General features: G+C 38.9%; 1 protein-coding gene across 1 annotated transcript in view; it reads left to right on the forward strand.

Moving 5' to 3' along the window:
- clstn2a (calsyntenin 2a) overlaps positions 1–22,084 on the forward strand; it is a 145,316-nt gene that overhangs the window by 120,514 nt on the left and 2,718 nt on the right. The window contains exons 10-16 of the mRNA XM_067474837.1: positions 5,603–5,765; positions 12,586–12,752; positions 13,064–13,212; positions 17,093–17,298; positions 17,507–17,674; positions 19,948–20,093; positions 20,330–20,450. Of these exons, the coding sequence (XP_067330938.1) occupies positions 5,603–5,765; positions 12,586–12,752; positions 13,064–13,212; positions 17,093–17,298; positions 17,507–17,674; positions 19,948–20,093; positions 20,330–20,450 (1,120 nt within the window). The remainder of the gene's footprint in view (positions 1–5,602; positions 5,766–12,585; positions 12,753–13,063; positions 13,213–17,092; positions 17,299–17,506; positions 17,675–19,947; positions 20,094–20,329; positions 20,451–22,084) is intronic.

Genomic DNA, 22,084 nt, shown 5'->3' on the forward strand with positions numbered 1-22,084 from the left:
TCTCTGTCCAATGGCTTATTTATTCCCCCCTTTGTGTAATGCCTGCCTTCACTTTAGAGTGAGAGTTTTTTTCTGCTGACCCTAAAGGTTCATCTTAAATAATTCACTTATATTGTATTGCTTCATTAACCATTACGAGCTGTTGAGAATTCAAAAGAGAAAGAAAGACAAAAGGTTTCAGTAGTCCTAGAGCAAAACCTTTGACTTGAAATGGTTCACATGTTTTGCATTGATCACTTATTTAATCTTAGGCCTTATATTTTTCTATGTTTGGCCTTTTTTGTTATGTAACTACATAAGTCAGATTTTGCATCCAGATTTCCTTTAGCCACTCATTCAATATCATCTAAAAGGAGATTTTGATATAATTTTAGGTTACTTTTTCATACATTTTGTTTTTCAAGTACTGTCAAACTTTGCAAAATTTTATTTTCTTATTGGAACATTATTGTTTGTCGTTTCTATATGGTCTGCATGAGAGCACACTATATTTTACATTTACACTATATTGCCAAAAGTATTCGCTCACCCATCCAAATAAATGAATTCAGGTGCACAAAGGAAGGTCCATAAAGACATGAATGAGTGAGTTTGGTGTGGAAGAACTTGACTGGCCTGCACAGAGTCCTGACCTCAACCCGATAGAACACCTGGGATGAATTAGAGCGAGGACTGCGAGCATTGTGTATTATGTATTTCATAAACACACTCCTAAACCTCGTGGAAAGCCTTCCCAGAAGAGTTGAAGCTGTTATAGCTGCAAAGGGTGGGCCGACGTCATATTAAACCCTATGGATTAAGAATGGGATGTCACTAGTTCATATGGGTCTAAAGGCAGGTGACCGAATACTTTTGGCAATATAGTGCTATTTTAAAACATGTTACATTTTCATGCACAACGTGACATTTTGCACCGAGATGACACGCTGAAGCTGTACTTTTCTTTTCTTTGCTGTATTTTTCTTTTTTTCGCTATTGTTATCGATCCCTGACACCACCACCACATATAGGTTGGCATCAATAAGGCAGTACCACAAGAGTGGCAGAGGTAAGCAGTGGCAAGAACTGGGAATCTGATCAAACAATAAGCTAAAAAGCACAAAACAAAAAAAGGAGAGGCAGAAGTTAAGTAAGACTGATGAAGTTGGGCTGAGGATGGCAGGACAGAGGAGAACATAATACGAGGAGGCTCAGCTTTAAATTTACCAATAATTATTCTTGTGAATCCTGAATTCATAATGTAAGTGATCAATGGGTTTGGAGACCACACCTGCCAAAACAATATTGTCAGCATACAGTGGAAAATCATGGACCAATCATTACTTTTAACATCAGCAAAAGGCATAATAGTATTGGCCTGGGGTTAAAATGTCAAAGCAAAGATTAATGGTCCATAAGTCCCTGCTGCCTGCTGTTTTCACATCTGAACAGATTTGAATCATTATATATGGTTGGTATCCGTAAAAAGAAGTCTCCTCCCATCTCATAGCTGTGCTGCGCATCGAAATAAAGTGGACCTTGCTCAGGAGCTGGCTGAATGTCCTCGTTAATCTGTTACTGTCCGCAGATTTAAACCACCACATTGCTATCTTTGAATAAGGGGTTGATGATGATTTTATTTCTATATCAAGATGCTCAATAAGCCAATCTGGCTTATTACTGTACCTGTAATATGTTATATGTTTTGATGCTGAGCAGGCACATTCTAATTGTTTGCCAGCAATCCTTTGGGTGAGAAACTAAATTCATAAGAAGCAATTGACGCTTGTAAATATGCTGTGGCAGATTTCCACAAGATAGACAGGCTTATCTTTGGTGTTTCATTCTCACTAATAAAACACTACTATTGCCTGGGAATGCAGACAACAAAGAGAGTCTGACTCCTTAAGATAGGGTTTAGTCAATAGCATCTGCAACATCTGCTGAATTTCTATAAGTGGCATCATCTTCCTGCACAGTGACAGAGGAGTGATCAGAAAGTGTCAGGATCTTGTAAAGTCACGGATCATGTTCAAAACAATTCTAAATACAAGCAAGCAATTTATCCTCAACAAGGAGGTAATGCTATATTCTTCTTTTGGAGAGATATAGCACTCTTCAGTTTTTGTGTAAGTTTTTATGCTGGAAAACAGCATTTTAATTTGCATTCAAATCCAAAATTATTTTAAAAAATGTATCTCGAAGGGGCATGGTCTTACTGTCGCTCTGTTTCTGTTTCTCTGCATGCCTCTGTTGTGGGACTGCTCTGGTGGCTGTGTTCATCCTAAGCAGGTCTGCAACCTGCTTTTGGGACTAGCTCATTACAGTGTTCCAGAATTCATTGTCTTGTTACACTGTTGCAGAGGAGAAATATGTTCATGCTCACACTGACTAATGTGCTTTCAGACACCTTCAAGCAATGTGTATACAAACATGCCACAGTAGCAAAAAGAGTACTGCTGTTAGTTTCTACTAATGATGTGTGTGTGTGTGTGTGTGTGTGTGCAAGCGTGCATTTTCTGATCCCTGTATAATATAAACAGAATAAACAGAGTGGACAGTAAGCAGATAAACAGTGTGCTGGATGAGATCAGATCTTAAACTTTTCTTAGTTACTGTATGTGCACATAAATTGTTGCACTGAAAGTCAAAGTCAAATTCAATAAATATGCATATATGCGTGCATATTAAACGGATGAGGATTGGGTGATATTTTTGGGACTTTACGACAGTATTAATGCCATAAAGTTTGATCATTATGATTTATGCACCACCCATTTAAAGGGGTTTTCACACCTGCAGTCACTGTCCATACATTTTTAAACAAGCATATAGAAATGATCATCTCATGCCCTCTGTTTGTGCCATTGAGTTCAGCACCCACTGCATCAATTATTACTATGAAAGACAGAGAGGAAAGACAGTGAAGCACTAAAAATGGAATTAAGGCAGAAGAAATCAGCCTGAATTCCTAGTTATGGCGAACAAATAACCTGACTAACTTTGCTAAACTTGTGCATGTTTGACATGAGAAGGACATCAGCATGCTAGTGTTAATTTGCATATAAAGAAGGTGGGCCTTGCTTGACTATGGAATTATTGAAATAGAAGAGTTACTTCTTCTTGTAATAAAGTATTTTTTTAGGCAAATACTTGAGTACTTTACTTGAGAATTGAGTTTCTGTAGATATACCCCCTCTGGAAAAAATAACACACCTCACCCATACTTCAGATGTGTATGTCTACAGGCAGCATAAAGGAGTTTATCACAAGGAGGTTTAATATGAGGTGAGAGATGTGATCACATATTTAAACAATGTTTGTTCAGTGAGTGTTTTATTGCCTTGAGATCTTTTGATCAATTGTGCATCTAAATGATTCATTTTCATTTGCTATTTGAGTTTGATTGGTTATTTATAATAAACCTCCTTGAGGCATTACAATCAGTATCTTTTTTGCAGTACAGCTAGCACAGGTATCCATATAGAGATTGGTGTTTAAGGGAGTTTCTACTTATATTCATGGTGAGATTGGAAATGAGGCTTGTGCACATGCACTTATTTCTCTGATTATTGAGATCTCATAAGACAGAACTAGGTGTGTGTGTATGTATTTATAAACTTGGTAAAACAATGTACATTTTTCAGTCTCTGGGTGTACACACAGTACGGTAAACAAATAAGCTAACATGGAGAGAGGGAGAGCGAAAGTATCTGAATTAGTAAGAAGTAAACAATCGTCTTGTTAATTTTGTTATTTGTTGTTAGATTTTTAAATTTTTGGATAAACATTTTTACTGCACTTAAACTGATGTGTTTACAGCCTATACATAATAACTGATTTGTTTCATAAGTTCATTGTAGGGGAGTCACCTACACAAAAACAGTGCAGATTCCTGTACAGACACATAACTTTGTACTCACCTCCACAGGGGGTCGGTCATCCAGTAGCTAAATTAATGCGGTAATTCTTTCTGCCTGTCTAGTCAAGTCCTAAAAGTGAGCTAATGAAGCCATTGTTATTGTTATAACACATGTCTGGCATCCTGACATATTTCTATATACAGTATGAAGTTATACTTAAGCTTTCTCTACATTGTTGTGTCTTACTATTATGTAAGGAATTACATATTTAAAAACCATAGTAACTAGACATAGTTGTTCTAGTTTCTGCTGAGGGATGTAACACTGTGTGGGAGGGGTGTGTCAGACATCTTGTGGGAATTTCTCTCTTCACACTCATAAAGGGTGAGACTCAAACATCCCATGGTTTTACCACAGGCTTCAACCCCATTTGTTCATATCACAGCTTGAATAAACTCCCAACATGTAAGTGTGTGTGTGTGTGTGTGTGTGTGTAAAATGAAAATGGGAATGATAAATCCCTACCTGCTGTTTTTGTCTCTGTGTCTCAAATTAGCAGATATTCTCCTCTGCAGCCCAAATAATTTGTTTACAGTTAAGGAGGATGTATAATAAGCGATATAAGACATCACCAGGTTGCTTTTCAAAGAACATTTACATATGGAAATATCACAATATAACCACACATGGTTTAGGTTTATGGTATTTTCTTTACATTTTTACTGTAAATTAACAACTGGCCTTACAGCTCTTACAAGTGTGTTTCTGGAGCACAAAAAAACAAGTGAATATTGGACTTAGATTTAGCCATAACACAACACCACTTAATGATGTTGCCGGCTACGTTAATAGACAGTTGTTTTCATATGATGTTTAGCATATCAACTTGGAATGTGACAGTTTGTCGGTTGTCAATTGTTTCCGCTTCCCCCAGGTTTCATTTTCATGTTACCAACTCTGAGCAATGATGTGAACATTCACATATTCACTAAGTGGACATAAAATACTCAAATTATTGCTTAACTCTGCTTTACTGTAGTTAGTGGTTTGAGAGAAATATCATTAAGACATGAAACAGTAAAGCAGTCAATAGCCTAATTGACAGTCCACTCTTTTCATAATTGTTAATTTATGCAATTTTGTCATTTATTTGAATGTTCTCTATGTGTCCTACTGAAATTCTAAAGCCATGTAATTAAAGTAATAAGTACGTAACAACATGTTCCAGGTACAGGGCAAAGACAGAAAGTGTCCTTACAAGTCTTCCATATAATCAAGGAATGTTTGTTGTGGTTGATAAAAGTTGTGAAGAACTCGGGTTCTTCACAGCCATGTTTGTCACTCATCTTGTTTGTTTAATGAACTGCTCATTAGATAGAAACCTCATTAACTATGAGATGACAGGGAGCAAATGATCCAGTGATGAGGAGAGAAATTTGCTGCACCTTTTTTTTTTTTTTAAGGTAGAACGGCAAGGATCGTTCAAGGACGCCCCTTTGGTTTTGGCTGCGTGATTGGAGTAAACATCATCAGCTCCTAAATAGCAGCCCTGTAAACATAAACCTCCACAGAAAATGCTCCTAACCTAAATACCCTCCCCCCCGCCAAAAAACAAGACGTAATTAAAAGAGCAATTAAAGAGAGTTATTAAAGCTGTCATGTTTTTTAATGTATGTGCAAACCAGAAATATTTGTATACTTATTTGAATATATGATATGTGGACACATAGAACAAAATGACCGTTCTTTTCCCTTTGCAGATCTGTGACAAGGAATGGCACTATTATGTGATCAACGTGGAGTTTCCTGCAGTGACACTGTTTGTGGATGGTGTGACCTATGAACCCTACCTGGTGACAGATGATTGGCCGATCCACACCTCGAAGATTGATACACAGCTGACTGTGGGAGCCTGCTGGCAAGGTTGTGTGTGTGTGTGTGTGTGTGTCTGTGTTTGTGTGTGTGTATCTGTGTGTGTGTCTGTCTGTGTGTGTGTGTGTCTAAAAATATACATCAGCTTTAACTTTATGCAGGCATTTAAAGACATTAAAGATGCTGCAATGAGACAGGATGGTTTGGATGCAAGTTCTTTTACACTGTATTGTAGTGATGGTTTACAGCTAAATTACAAATGATTGTTTGTACCAACCTTTTCAAGTAGAGGTTATGATATTTATTTATTTGCTGCACATAAAATCAAAACATCAGTTATTTATAGGCCTATTTCACTAAAAGTAGCAGCATCAGTACAGAAGAAACAACATACTTCAGTTGAAAGCAATGTAGTTTGTTTTATTAGGTTAATGCTGTATTGCTTTATGATGGCAGATATGCAGCAGTTATAACTGCTTATACTTTACTTTTTTTATACTATTTGTAAATGCATAGTGTATAGTCAAGTAATGACAGTATATTTTTAAGGAATGTTACAGCTATATATAGAGAGAGAGAGAGAGAGAGAGAGAGAGAGAGAGAGAGAGAGAGAGAGAGAGAGAGAGAGAGAGAGAGAGAGAGAGAGAGAGAGGAGAGAGAGAGAGAGAGAGAGAGAGAGAGAGAGAGAGAGAGAGAGAGAGAGAGAGAGAGAGAGAGAGAGAGAGAGAGAGAGGAGAGAGAGAGAGAGAGAGAGAGAGGAGAGAGAGAGAGAGAGAGAGGAGAGAGAGAGAGAGAGAGAGAGAGAGAGAGAGAGAGAGAGAGAGAGAGACGAGAGAGAGAGAGAGACTATAAACCCCTAACAGCCCATTCGCTCCCCAGCTGTGCAGTGCCGGTCCAGGCCCGGTAGAAATTGGGGAGGTTGCATTAGGAAGGGCATCAGGCGTAAAAACTGTGCCAAATCAACAGACAATGATCCACTGTGGCGACCCTGAAAAATAATAATAATATATATACATACAGTATACACACACACACACATACATATATATATATATATATATATAGGCAGAGAAAAGCATTTCAGATCATATTTTGCAGTCAGTGCACTAATATGTGAAATGTGAGTGGAACAACTAAAGGTCACACACACATAAGGACTGTACAGCCGATTATGACTGTGATTAGGTCATGACTACTGGTTGGACAGAAGTTGGTCCTGGTCAGTACCATTCTGGTTCAATTGGCTTAGACATTCAGCTGAGAAATCATTAACTGTGTGCTGTGTAAAGATTCGAGTCTTTAGTCTTAAGAACCAGTCTCTGCCAGTCTTTCTTACAAAGATATAAACTAAAAATCTGTGATAGTTAGTGGAAACAGTATTTATGAGTGAACTGGCCAGTCTTTGCTGGCTCCTCAGGTGTCAAAAACATGCCGTTTTTTTTGTGTGTGCCAAGAAGTAGTAACCTTATTATGTGGCAAAAACCTACATTAACAAAGTGCTACAGCAGCCAAAGATGTTGAAAATGAAATTTATAGCCCAAATGGAGACAAAGAAAGAAAAAGCAGTGTTTAGATAAATAAAGAGATTGAGATTTATGCCTTGGAGGTGTGAGCACTTCTTTGAAATGCAGAAACATGAGCTGAGTGGGTATCAGACAGGAAATTCTGCGTGTCAGTTCCAGCGGCAGGGAACGAGAGCGAGTAGTGATCACATTGAGAGCTACCCAGCTGCTATGTTATGAGTTGAATAATTATACAGAAGTGCTTTACAGGGGGGAACACGAGACAGCGGTGATCCGTTTTGCAGCTCGCTGAAATCCTGCTCATAACGCTCACCAGCATCATCCAGTGCTTCAGTCCTGATGGCATATTGGTGTAAATTTCTTTTCATCCTGTGCCTGATTGCAATTTTCTTTCTGTCGTCATCATTTTCTTTCTCACCACATACAGTCCTCTCTCTCTGCCTCTTTCCATGAATCTCTGATTGTGAGAAAAAGCCTTGAAGGAAGGATTAGCTAGAGTGAATGGAGGACAACTTTGCCAGCTATTACATCCCAATGAAGCCGCTTTAAGCTTCACTAAGCCGCAACTGATAACTTTGCAGGCCATTAGCGAGCAAGATTGCCTTTCAGAGTCTCCCATTTCTCCATCCCCTTTTCCCCACAATCAACAACATAATGATGAGGCGTGCAGAATGAAAGGCATTCAGACTGTACTTTCATTGCCCTGGAAGCAACAAGAAGACATGTGTTGTCGCCATACAAGGTTAACAAGAAAATTGTTTGGTTTTTTCACGCGGATTTCTGAAGCAATAAGCGGTTCTTGAGTTAGAATGGCAAATGTGTGTTTGTCATCTCAGTTCATTTGCATCAGGGAAGTGGGTGTGAACTCTCAAAACCCTCACACTGTACAAATAACTAAAGAACAACAACAGAGGCATAACAAAAAGTGGGCTGAAATGAAAGGTGGCAAACAGCATACAATGTGCCATCAGTACGTTTTAAATAATTTGTAGTGGGTGCAGACACACAATGTGTTACATTTCAGCTTGCTTTTAGCACACAGTGAGTCCTACAGTATTTGATATACCAATGCCCTGCTACAAGCATAAAGACGGTTTGTGTTTTGTAGTGAAGACAAACGTTACTCATAATGACCAGTCACAGCAAGAGAAATACAGGTAACTGATCGCATTAATGATGGCTCTGTTCCACTAATGCTTCCTATTAACGAGTTAGACAGGAACAAAATGTTTTTCATGTTTTTATTTACCATGCCTTTTCAAAAGTATTCATGCCCCTTCAAATGTTCCACATTTTTTCATGTTACAACCACAAACATAAAGGTATTTTATTGGGATTTTAAGTGATAGACCAACACAAAGTGCTACATAATTGTGAAGTGAAAGGAAAATGATAAATGATTTTCAAAATGTTTTACAAATAAATATCTGTGTGTTGTGCATTTGTATTCAGCCCCCCAGAATCAATACTTTGTAGAAACACCAGTAAAACACAAAGTCTTTTGGGGTTTGTCTCTACCAGCTTTGCACATCTAGACACTGAAATTTTCCCCCATCATTCTTTCCAAAATAGCTCAAGCTCAGTTCGATTGGATGGAGAGTGTGAACAGAAATTTTCAAATCTGGACTATGACTGGGGCGGTCTAAAACATGAATATGCTTCAATCTAAAACATTCCATTGTAGCTCTGACTGTATGTTGAGTGTTGTTGTCCTGCTGGAAGGAACCTCAGCCCCAGTGTCAAATCTTTTGCAGATTCTAACAGATTTTCTTCTGAGATATGTTTCCAGCGATCATCCCATCAACTCTTACCAGCATCCCTGTCCCTCTGAAAAAAAGCATCCCATCAACATGAAGCTATGACCAGGATTCACAGTGGGAATTGTGTGTTCAGAGTGATGCAGTGTTAGGTTTCCACCACACACAGCATTTTGCATTTAGGCCAAAAAGTTTTATTTGCTCTCATCTGACCAGAGCAACTTCTTCCACAGGATTGCTGTGTCCCCCACAAACTGCAATTCTTATGGCTTTCTTTCTTCTTAATACTCTTCCGTAAAGGTCAGATTATTGGAGCGCACGACTAATACTTGACCTGTGGATAGAGTCTCCCACCTGAGCTGTGCATCTCTGCAGCTCCTCCAGAGTTAGCATGAGCCTTTTGGGTGCCTTTCTGATTAATGCTCTCCTTCCCCGGCCTGTCAGTTTAGGTGGACGACATTGTCTTGGTAGGTTTGCGAGAGAGAGAGAGATGAAGAGCATGCAGTTCAGGAATGTTACTACACTTATTGTCGCCTCATAAACACAATACTTACAGTACCACATCTGTTCCTAATGTGTGGGGGGAAAATACACTAATAATTCCCTTGAAATAAGAAGGACAGAATTAGTTTGCATCTTGTGTCATGTATGAAGTACACAGCAGACAGAAAGTACTATATCTACAAAATAACACATTTTTGAAAGAAAACTATGTATGAAAGTATGTTTAACTATTATGACTAAAACATAATTAATTTAATTACTCTAATGTGTTTTTAATGAATTTTTAGTATTTTTCAGTCCAAAGTCACAATCCAAAAACAATAATGGTTCAGTCACATACAGTATCTGGAACTTTATGTGCAACAGAAGGTTACGTTACAGAATATTTCCTTGTCACATTTACATTTACATTTACATTTAGTCATTTAGCAGACGCTTTTATCCAAAGCGACTTACAAGTGAGTTACAAGGCAAGCAAAAATCTAAGTCAAGGAGAAAACATCAAAGCAAAGTCCTATGAGAAAATTGTTCACAGTTGACAAGATGCAAGTGCGAGAAAGAGCAGAAAGGATTTTTTTATTTTTTTAAAGTTAAAGATTTAAGTGCATAGGAAGATTCGGAAGAGTTCTGTTTTCAGCAGTTTTTTGAATATTGGGAGAGAGTCAGCTGAGCGTGCAGAGTTTGGTAGCTCGTTCCACCATCGTGGGATCATTGCGCTAAACAATTTTGCTTGGTGTCTTCTGTGTGGTGCTGGGACCACCAGACGTCGTTCGCTGGCAGATCGCAGCGGGGGGAAGGATTGTAGACTTTGCCATTTGCCATTTTCCATTATTGAATTCGCAATAATGGCAAATTGAAATTAAGCTTTACATTGTGACCTTTTGAACTCATGCTGCTTTCAGCCATGGACACAGTACTAATATCTTAAATGTGAATAACAAGGTTAAATTCATGTACAGTGGCAGTGATTTAACAACAGACAAAGCACTAAAATGTTGTCTCTATTTTTATACAACCTCCTTTTAAGCTCAAATCAGACAGCTTCCTAAATGTTAAGTATCTTTACTATATAACATATACAGGAGGCCAGTGGGTTATTACACTATATAATGAGAGAATCCAGCCCAACAGAAATCCTGACAACATCAAAAAAACATTGAGTATGTGTAATGACAATATCAGGGAACAACTACTTATTGGATATTTTTTATGCAAAAGCAATAAAACTAAATTAAGTTTCCTGCTGTACAGCAGCAAGGCTGCTGCTCAGTGTCTCTGCTCTCAGCTCTACATGTATAAGATGCCTCCAGCTCCATGCAGGCTGCCTGGTGGCTGCTGTTCAGAATAACATCTGTTGTTACTGTCTACAAGTTTCAAGCCTCCGTCTGCCAGGGACTTTTCTGAATAGAATAGTCTCCGCCTGTAATCTTTAACATCAAAATTCAACGTTTAGACACATTGAATAAGTTATATTTGATTTTTGCTCAGGATGTTAAAATATATTAAGTTCAAGAGTCTAAACAAATGCAGTAACTAGTAGAAACCTAATAAATAAAGCGATCACTCTATTACAGGTCAAAACAACAACATAATGATTGTTCAGTACTGTCTTCATTTTGGTCATTTTTAAGAAGAAGACAAAATAGCCACTTTGTTATAATGTATGATAATCTATAATATAAGCTTTTATGTGCTTTCTATTACTGCATATTAAATATATAACTAAATTCTAATACTTTATAAATACAAACAGTAAACCTTATCTTAAGATTCCTTTAAAATACCTTCCTAAAGTATAAAAGTACCATATTACATAGCAATTACAGCAACATCTAAAAGTGCAGGGAAAGTCTAAGTAAATCTAACATTTGAAATATCCTGAATCAGGTAAAGTCACAATAAGCTCCAGTGTTTGCTACCAACTAATACAGTATGTTATTGTTAAATATAAGCAAAGGTATGTCAGGAGACCTCAGTGTCTCCCTCATAGACTCTTTCACAGTTTATAAACTACAGCTGACCTACTTTGGAACAACTCACATTGAAAGTAATTTGTGTTAAGTTGACTATAACTATGAGCTGGTGGAAACGACACACTTCATCTGCAGTGATGAAATTGCACCACAGGGCAAAGCTGACCTGTGCTACAGGAAGATCTAGTGCTCTGTATGAAAAAAGCACACTCTTAAGAAGATGTCAGTGCTTGACTGAATGTGTGATGGTGCCACCTCCCAAACTGCACTGCTGGCTGATACCTCAAACACTCACAAATTGTGCCAATGTGTTGGCTCAAGCGAGAGGCTGAATTTATTTTGTTTGACATGATGTATTTCCCACATTTGAGGTCAAACACGCATTGCATCTGTAAAACTCATGCTTCAAATTCAATGTTAAACCCTGACAAGTAACACATTATTTGCTTTTAAGCTGTGTATTATAAGTGTGTTGTATATCATTTCTGTGAGTATTGGACACTAATTTACAATACATTCCTGTAATGACAACTATTCTTAGCTAGCTTTTTTAGCCATTACACAGTTGTTAGCACGTGGTCCCACAGTGTTCGTGGAGATTGTTTATATATGTCAGCAAATTCAGCAAGTCCTGCACTCTACCAGTTTTTACCTGTTTTAGTTAAGGGTTATATGTACTTAGTTGTTTACTATATAAATAAGTACATAAAATGTGTGAATATAATGCAACTAGGCAAGCTGTGAGAACACAGTGTCAGTGTTGAGGCAATTAAATTTGATTTATTTTGTGTTAGAACTGGTGTCAAAGTTGTTTCACAAGCTTCTTTTCTTTCCTCTGCTGTAAACATGAGAAACAATAAGCACTAAATTCTTCATGGCTTCCTATCCACTGGGTCTTGTATCTTTTCTGAAGAAGATTCACAGATGTTATTTTCAGCAAACTGTATGTGTCTTTCCCTTGGAAACATACATAATACATGTTGTTGTCTCTTTTCTATCTAATTGTCCTGTTTTGACCCACTTTCCACTTCTTTTCCTTAACCCTATCTCTTCTCTCCACCTTCTCTCCTCTCCTCCCCCCTTCTTGTTCTCTTCTCTTCTCTTTTTCATTTAGGTGGGGAGGTAGTGACCCCAAGGTTCACGCAGTATTTCCATGGCAGCCTATCGGGTCTAACAATCCGACCAGGCCGCATTGAAAGCCAGAAGGTTATCTCCTGTTTGCAGGCCTGCAAAGAAGGCCTTGATATTAACTCCCTTGAAAGCCTTGCTAAAGACATCAAGGTGTGTGGAAGAAATGAAAATGGGGTTGCCAATAACCAACACACACACAGGTTTATTTTTAACCTTAGGTTTATAGAATGGTAACTGGTAGCCATCCCAACAGTCCTGTGGAAAGACATCTAACTAGCGAAGGATGTTTTCTATAAATGTTGCTTGGATGCTGTTCTTTCACAAACATCCTTTGAGTCCAGTATGATATGGTAGTACATGTCTTTGAGTTTCTGTAATGTAAATACAGCACATTAAATCTGCATGGGTGAGTTTATTTTGTGTGTGTGTGTGTGTGTGTGTGTGTGTGTGTGTGTGTGTAGTTCCACTTTAACCCTGCCCAGTCTGTGCTGGTGGTGGAAGGAGAGGACACAAACAGCATCAATACAGCCATGACCAAGGTGTCCTACATCAATTCTCGTCAGTTCCCCACTCCAGGCCTCCGACGGCTACACATCACCACCACAGTACAGTGAGTACACATGCATTTGAACGCCATGCTTTTAACTGTAATGTAGGGGAGGAAGTACAATTTGAGGTTATTGACATTTAGCTTAAAGTGTATATGGTTTAGTGTGCACACATTGAGGAGCTGCCCTGTTCAGCCATAGCTCCTGAGCAGCTCTAGCGGAGCGGTTTGGTGCCTTTCTCAAGAGCAATCAAAGTTTTATATTTTCAGTTGGCACAGATTTTCTGATTATGTGAGGTTTACATTCGACTCACTGCACCAGCATATTTGCCGATTTACATTTTGACCTTGCCTCAGTGCAAGTTGTGTATTTGTGGTTTTAAATTACATACAGTGTTTTGATAAAATACATGTCTGTCACCCTTTATTGGCCTTTGCTTCGTACTTCACATTCGCTCGGAGGTTCAGATGTCCTGTTTGATGTTCATAGGGGTTGTACATTTAATGTATCGTTGAGGTTCATATAGTTTGTTTTCATGTTTACCTGTACTTTGCACTGCTGTGACTATATGAGTTTTGAACTCTTTCAGACACACATCTTATTAGAGGACTAAACATCTCATTTAACTGAGCTATCAGCTTGTGAAATTATGTCTATAACTTTTCCCAGAACTCTAATGTGAAATGTTGCATATATATATATCTATAATACATAAACAAGTTGGTCAACATGAGATAAAAATAGCCGATGGAGTGGTGCTGAGAATATTGAGGCAAGGCTTTGTCAGATATTTTGTTTCTGTCTTTGTCTTTGAGCCACGGAACCCCCAGTGAGATAGCAGAGGATGGATCATTAGTGTAAAAACTATTAAACCACAAAACAGACCAGCTGGTCATTAAGGACAATAAACCTTCTGGTGATTCGAAAGCTTTTCTTTGCTTTTTGGTTTGTTCTTTCTGTCTTTTTTCTACTACACATCTATATCTGTGTATCCTTCTCTGGATTCAGTTTCATTTGATTTTATGCAATTGAGCTGAATTTGTCTACTTTGCCTAATACGTGTAGATCCTACGGTTGGTGATGTAACTGTTTGTCCAAATAAAAATATCATGTTGTTATAAAATCTACAATTTGCTTCTCAAAAATTATACTTTGAAAATGGCTGGATTTCCTAAATATTTGCTATGGATATTTCAAAAGATTAATATCTATCTTTTTGTTGCTTCCTTGACATTTTTCTCTGCCAACATCTGAACTAATCTCTGTTTACACACTGGAAACATTTAGGAAGTATAACGTAAATGAAATAATTGCTAAATAAGCCAAAAATGCTCAAAAACTGACCCCAGGTTAGTGAAATCGATCATAAATCTTGCGATATCACCTCTTTGTGTATGTGTGAATGCCTCTTGTGTCTTGCAGTGTATAGTTCATGTCTCCCGTCTCCACATCCATCTGGTGCCTGTTCATTTGACAGGTCAAATCAGCTTAGATGTGTGCTGGTCGATAAAGTGAAGCGAGTTCGAGGAGCAGCAAAAGAGGCTGTCTTACTCTGAACAACAGTTTGCCTCCAGATAATGACAGATAGATCCACGGTTACACTCAGTAGACACTGTATTTAAGATCTGCAGCCTGTGACTGAGGTAGAATAATCATGCGTAATCCCATTACAAAATACCAATATTTCAAAACATCTTTAAGATGTAAAAGCTGTGTGTCTTGATTCGACAGGTCCTGATTGTAGCCATAGTACCTTGGTGATAATTGGCACATCAGTATTCACACGATCAGTTGATGTGGCTTTTCAAACCAGCCTGGGTTAATCCACAACTGCCATCAAATTTTGTGTCATTTTCAAATGTGGAGATTTTTTTTCCAGTGATTGTGTGACAGCAGACGTCAGGGCTAATTGCACTGATTTCAGTCGTAAGAAATACGCTCCCAGCGCTCAACCTTTTCCACATTTTGTTGTTATAACCCCATTCCAAAATGGGTCAAATTATTATTTTCCTCAATATTCAACAAACAATACCCCATAATGACAATGTGAAAGAAGTTTCTTTGAAATCACATTTATTAAAAATAAAAAAATCACATGTACGCACATGTATTCATCGCCTTTGCCATGACACTCAAAATTGAGCTTTGGTGCATTAATATCAGACTTCATTCATGATTTGGAAAAGCATACATCTGTCTATATAAGGTCCCATAGTTAACAGTGCATGTCAGAGCACAAACCAAGCCATGGAGTCCTAGGAATTTTCTGTAGACCTCAGAGACAGGATCGTGCCACAGATCTGCAGAGGGGTACAGAAAAATTCTGTAGCATTGAAGATCCCAATGAGCACAGTGGCCTTCTTCATCCGTAAATGGAAGAAGTTTGGATCCACCAGAACTCATCCTAGAGTGGGTCGGCCGGCAAAACACAGTGCACCAATGCTCCCCATCCAACCTGATGGAGCTTGAGAGGTACTGCAAAGGAGAATGGGAGAAATTGAAAAACTAGGGGTGCTAAGCTTGTAACATCATATTTAAAAATACTTGAGGCTGTAACTGGTGCTTCAGCAAAGCATTAAGCAAAAGTGGTGAATACTTATGTTCATGTGATATTTTTGTTTTTTATTTTTAATAAATTTGCAAAGATTTCAAATGAACTTCTTTCATGTTTTCATTATGGGGTATTGTTTGTAGAAAAAAAAATATTTAAGCCATTTTCAAAAAAGGCTGCAACATAACAAAATGTGGAAAAAGTTAAACAATGGGATACTTTCTAGATGCACTGTATTATTATTTTTTAGAAATTATTATTATTTTTTAATTATAGCTGTCTGTGATTGTTATTACTAGATGCTTGTGGTGGGGAGGCTTCAGTTGAAGCCGAGCTTCTTGACATTCAACCATCATCCACAACATTTACACCACCTAGTAATTGGTATGGATCCATTGCTACAGGCATAAATGAAAATAAATGCAGTGCATAGCTATACTACTGTATATACATATTGCTGGGATTAAATGGAGGTAAAAAGCCAAAAATCAAATAATATGCGGGGCCCATTATGTAACATTCTCATCATCAAGTACAGTGAATATTTGTCTTTAATGTACTATCTATTGTATGATGTGTGTTTTTTAATAGTTTCAAATGATTTCCTGATAACATGGATCTTATGTTAACATCAATATTTCAGTTGTGAGATTTTACTGTATATTTTTATTTTGTACTGCATTATTTGTTTACTCAGCTGGTATGCGTTAGTGAGGGGCTATAAAGGATGAATTTAGATTGTCCTGACGAACTCCAGAAGTGACAATGAATTATCATCTTCCATAGCACTGGGAAGTAATTGGACAAACAAAGACATTTACCTCAGATGCCACTTAAAGTTGCATCATATTGATGCGAGACTACATTCAAGCTTTTTGCCATTATTTTGACAATTTCACAAGAGATTGTGCTTTTATTGTTTCATTTTCAGTGTTGATTTAACTTTTCTTTTGCTTTTTTAGGAATGAATATGCAGTATTGATGGCCCTAAAAACAATCTCTCACTCGCCTGCCTGCTATTATTTTCTGTTTTAGTTATTTTACATGGGAGAAACAAAATGTGTATTTGTGTGTGTTTTTGTTCTCGCTTTTCTCACCGCTTTGAAGTGCAAGGGGCTAAATTAGACTCAACTTTGCTTGTGACTTACTCATGAATATTTAGAGAAAGAGAATATTTAACTAGCTAATAGCTAAGACATGAAAAAAGCACAAAGTTCTATTTCTTAGTAACAAAAGTATTATCATCATATAAAATAATATATGCTACCATAAACCTAACACATCACTGCTGCAGATAAATCAAGATAAATAAGCAGTGAAGCAGAAACGCTGGTTCTGTCCTGTCCTCTCACCTCACCTCTCGTGTCCTTTCCTTTGTCTGTGTGTGTCAGGTGTTTTGGGGAGGACACGTGTCTCTCCATCCCAGACATCAAGGCAGTTGTTATGGTTCTGCTGCCCAGTGAACCGAGAATCACCATTGCAGGCTCTAATCGACTCGTCAGGCCTGCCAGTGACCTGCGGGGCCCACTGGGTGTGGCACCCTTCAAAGAGCTTCGCATCACCAGCACAGTAATGAAGGGGGACAGCTTCAGTGGACGTGAGTGGAGGAGAGGCAGGCTGGGTTGTTAGGATGCTTCTAAGCCTACTAGAAATGTTTCTGTGAACTTCATAACATTATCGTTATTTAATTTCCTGTTAGGTAGCATTTAGTTGAATCTTTTAATAAACATTTTGTTTTTATGTGTGCTGAGTATTTTATAGTCCAAATATATTAAATGTCTTTGGACACATGACAACTTTTTCAGCCCGCAGACCAGGCGTGATGGAGGTGATGCACAACCTGGACTATTGTGACATTCTGGTGATTGGGGAGGAACTAAATTCTGAGATAGAGAGTCTGGAGATTCATCACAGTGTGTTGTTGGGAAAACACCTGGATGCCACTAACTCCACTTCTGGCATATCAATATATGGTAGGTATTGGACTTGCTAATTAGACAGGCTCTGTAATGGACAGACAGACCATGTTGCCTTAAAAATATTAAGACTGATGACTTATAAATAAATAGAAAAGGCTTCCCCCTTAAACAGCAGTAAGGTGATCATTTATCTATTCATGAGCCTTTTAATTTGATTCTTAATAGTTAATTAAATAATAATTATACGTAACTACCAGTAACAACTGGCGCCGCTTCCCGTTAGCCATAGGTGTATTTGTGGGTGTTATCTGGTTGTTCTACTACTTTTTTTTTAACTTCTCTTGCTCAGAGCTTTTCATCTCATCGTGGACACTATGTCAACCTCACTATGTCCCCTGATTTTATTGATCTTTCATAATTTGTTGTACCGGGAAGCCAAGCCAACGGGAGCGGGCGGATTGTTTCCCTGCATGATGTGTTGATCTCGCTCTCCCGACCAACAACGTTGGGAGCGAGGCCTCAGATCCCCCCTGAGTTAAGGAGAAGACACCAGAGATGCAGAGCTGCACATAAACGGAAAACTAAAAAGAGGAAGTTTAAGCCCTTTCTTCCTTCTGTTGTTGAGGGAAATGTGAGGTCCCTGGCAAATAAAATGAGCTTGGTGCACGGACTATGACCTAGCGGGAATATCAGGAGTGCAGCATTATGTCCTTTACTGAGACTTGGCTGCATGAGCTTATTACGGACTCCCACTCCACCACCACCAGCTTCCACCCTGTACGGGCAGACAGAGACTGCAGACGGAGAGGTAAGAGGAAAGGAGGGGGATTGCAGTGCTTGTGAACAACAGACGGTGTAATCCCGGACACGTAGGAGCATGCGTTTAAATCATCTGCAGAGCGAATTCACATGTGCAATTATTATTACTGTTACAGCCCACCGTCAGCTTGTCCCGACGTAGCGTGTGACGTCATCAACATCCGAACGATTTCATGATCATCACAGGAGATTTTAACCACACACCACTTTCCTCTACACCTTCAACTTTTTATCAGCTTATCACCTTCCCCACCATATAAGGTAAAATATGGGATCTACAACCGTGAAGGAAGCATACACCTCTACTGCTCTCCAAAACCTGGTGCTTCTCACCCCCACCTACGCTCCTATTGTTCAGCAGCATACTGTGACCATGAGAACTCTCAGGGGGTGGTCTCCGGAGGCTACTGAGACTCTGTAGGGGTGCTTTGAAGCCACAGACTGGAATGTACTCTGTGAGCCCCATGGAGACAACTTTGATTCCATGACAGACTGTGTCACAGTACAAAACCTTCCCAGCTGGGACAGTGCGGTGCTTCCCCAACAATAAACCCTGGATGACCAGTGACCTGAAGGACGGCCTTCAGGGACAGTTACTGAGACGTGCTTAAGTCTGTGAAGAAGGACCCTAAAGTGAGACTGAGGGGAGAACAAGGAACCAGCTCCAGCAAAACAGCATGAAAAGCGTGTGGTCTGGTATGAAAGCAATCACGGGATTTAAAGAGAAGGAGAATCAAGCTGAGAGGAAACCTGGATAGAGCCAATGAGCTTAATCAATAGTTCAACAGGTTCAGTTTAGGACCCCCAGCTGGCATCTCCCCCGTTGCCTCCAGACATACAGGCAACACCTCCACCCTCCCCTCACAGTCTCCACAGCTTCTCTCACTACAGACAGACACCACAAAAAACAATAGTAGTCCACCAACATGTCCACCCCCCTCAACCACCCGTGTGTTTCCAGCAGCCGGGTGAAGCGGCAGCCGCAGATGCTGAATAGGAACAAGGCTGTGGGTCCTGATGGTATCAGCCCCAGAGTCCTGAAAGTCTGTGCTGAGCAGCTTAGTGAGATTCTACAGCACCTCTTCAACCTGAGCCTGAGTCAGCAGTAGGTGCTGGTTCTGTAGAAGCCATCTTGCCTGATTCCATTACCAAAGAAATCCTCCCCACCTGCCCTCAGAGTCCACAGACCAGTGGACCATCATATTATTGCCATTAGAGTCTGTTGATCATTTAATCTTACAATCATTTACAAGTTAGAGAAATTCCAACTCCTCTACTACACCCAAAAAATCTGTGATGAGATTATCAATAATAGACGTGTTTACGTGATTCCTAACTCTTCTTTCAAGAATTTCTTTTGCAAGGTCAGGACCCACATTAACAAAACAATTCAAACTATAGACATTTGTGTAATAGACAACTGTCACCATATACTATGGTTATATTCATGACTCCAGTTTTGCGGTTTTTACAGCAGTTTGTATGACATCTACTCTGTGTCTCTTAAGGTGTGGACTCAATGGCTCACTATGAGCAGGCAGTGAGACAAGTGCGCTATAGGAACTGGCAAGCTGCCAACTTGAGTGAGAGAAAGTTCAGACTCACCTGCTCTGAGCTCAACGGACGTTACACCAGCAACGAATTTAATTTGGAGGTCAGTTTGATGACATTCATCCTTCACTTTTCAACCCTGCACTCCTCCTCTCCCCTGCCATTGTCCAACTTTTCATTTCCATCTTTTCTCCATTTGCTTTTAATTTTTAAACTAGTTTTTAATAACGATCAATCTTTCTCATTCTGCGTTTTCTTTTTTTTTCTTTCTGTGGTTTCACAAATTATCACTCACCTTCTTTTCGCTGATGATAATGGTTCCTTTGTCCTCCTCCGCAGGTCAGTGTTCTTCACCACTCGGCACACGTGGACCATGTCAATCACATGGCATCTCAGCCTCAGTACATGAGACCTGTCCATCAGCCTCTTATGATACACAGTGTAAATTCACACATGTCAGGTAAACTACAAATGTGATTAATATTATATAGATGAATAGTTTGTTCCCCAAACCAGGTATCACTTGGTTCTTAAACTAAACACATAGTCAGCCCATTTGAAATTAAAAACAAAGAATACAAATTTAACATAAACTTATCTATTAGATTTCTGTCTTGCTGGTTCAGCTTAGACCTACTGTTAAATGTAATTGGACTTAAATTCACTTCTACAGTGCAATGTACAGTATAGTATGATGGTGACACATTTAAAGATGTTCACCTTTGTATGATTGTTTAAATAAGACGTTTTGGGAAAAATAATATAACTGGACACTTCTTTACAACCTATCTAAGTAGAGTGGGATTTTAACTGAACAGAAACATGACCAGAAGAACATGGTTTGAAAAAAAATCCCCTAATCCCCTTTACGGAAAAAGGTCTGTAACAAAACTAACACACAAGTTAAAATGGGTTTTAGTGTGTATAGAAAACAATCAGCTGCCTCGTCATCCTTCAGCTTTTGTTTGATATAAAACTGAACATAAAGTAACTCACCTTAAATCATCATTCGTGCAGCCAAATGGTTTCCAAAGTCACAGTATCAGTTGAAATTAGATCACTTGTGGGCAGTGAATGTGTTTTAAGGGTTGTAGCATAAACACATCTGTATCTGCTGAATCAGTATCCTGGCCAAGTTTTACACCATGAAGATAAAAGAACAGTCCACCTCTGTCAAAAGATTATGGAAAATAAGAAGTCAGAGGATTGATACAAGAACAGATAGATAGATAAATCCATCATTGAAATTGGAAGGAAGATGGCACATGGGTAAATCTGCTTAGAGCAGCCTGTCCTCAAATCCAAGTGACCGAGCAAGAAAGAGACTTCTGATGGAGGCCACAAAAACACCTATGACTCCTCTAACGCCAGCTGGAAGAAGGTTCTTTGGTCTGATGACTAGATGCTATGTTTGATGTAAACCAAACACTGCCCACAATAGGCCATATCCACCATAAAGCATGGTGGTGGCAGCATCAGGTGGGGAGGCTTGTCTGCAGCAGGACCATGAAGGCCTAACATAAAGAGTAACAATGAATGCAGCAAAACATACAGAAATCCTGTAGGAAAACCTGATGCAGTCTGCATGCGAATTGTGAGACGACTTGTCTTCCAGACAAGACAATGGCCCAGGACACCATACAGCCAAAGCTACAAAGGAATGCTTTCACATCAACATTGTTAATGTTCTGAAGTGGCACAGTCAGAGCCCAGTCCTCAAGCCAACTGAGGATTTGGGGCAGGTCTTAAAGAGGGCCGTTCACTCAGAATACCCGTACAATCTGACAGAGCACTTTTGCGAGGTAGAATAGAGCAAAGTTGCCAGATGTACAAAGTGATTGAGACGTTTCCAAACAGGCTCAGTGCTATAATTAGAGCAGAAAGTGCATCTACTAAAACTGACTTGAAGGGGGTAAATACTTTTGCAGTGTTAAGTCAATTACTTTGTATTTCACTTTGACATGAAAGTCTTTTCTATCGATTTTTGGCAAAAAAGCCAAATTAAATCAACCATTATTCAGTTTGAAAATAAAAATTAACATCCAAACTTTCATGTTGGGGGCGTTAAGGGGAAAACATTTTAAAGGCACTGGA

This window comes from Channa argus, chromosome 14 (assembly GCF_033026475.1).
Source record: "Channa argus isolate prfri chromosome 14, Channa argus male v1.0, whole genome shotgun sequence".
Taxonomy (NCBI): domain Eukaryota; kingdom Metazoa; phylum Chordata; class Actinopteri; order Anabantiformes; family Channidae; genus Channa; species Channa argus.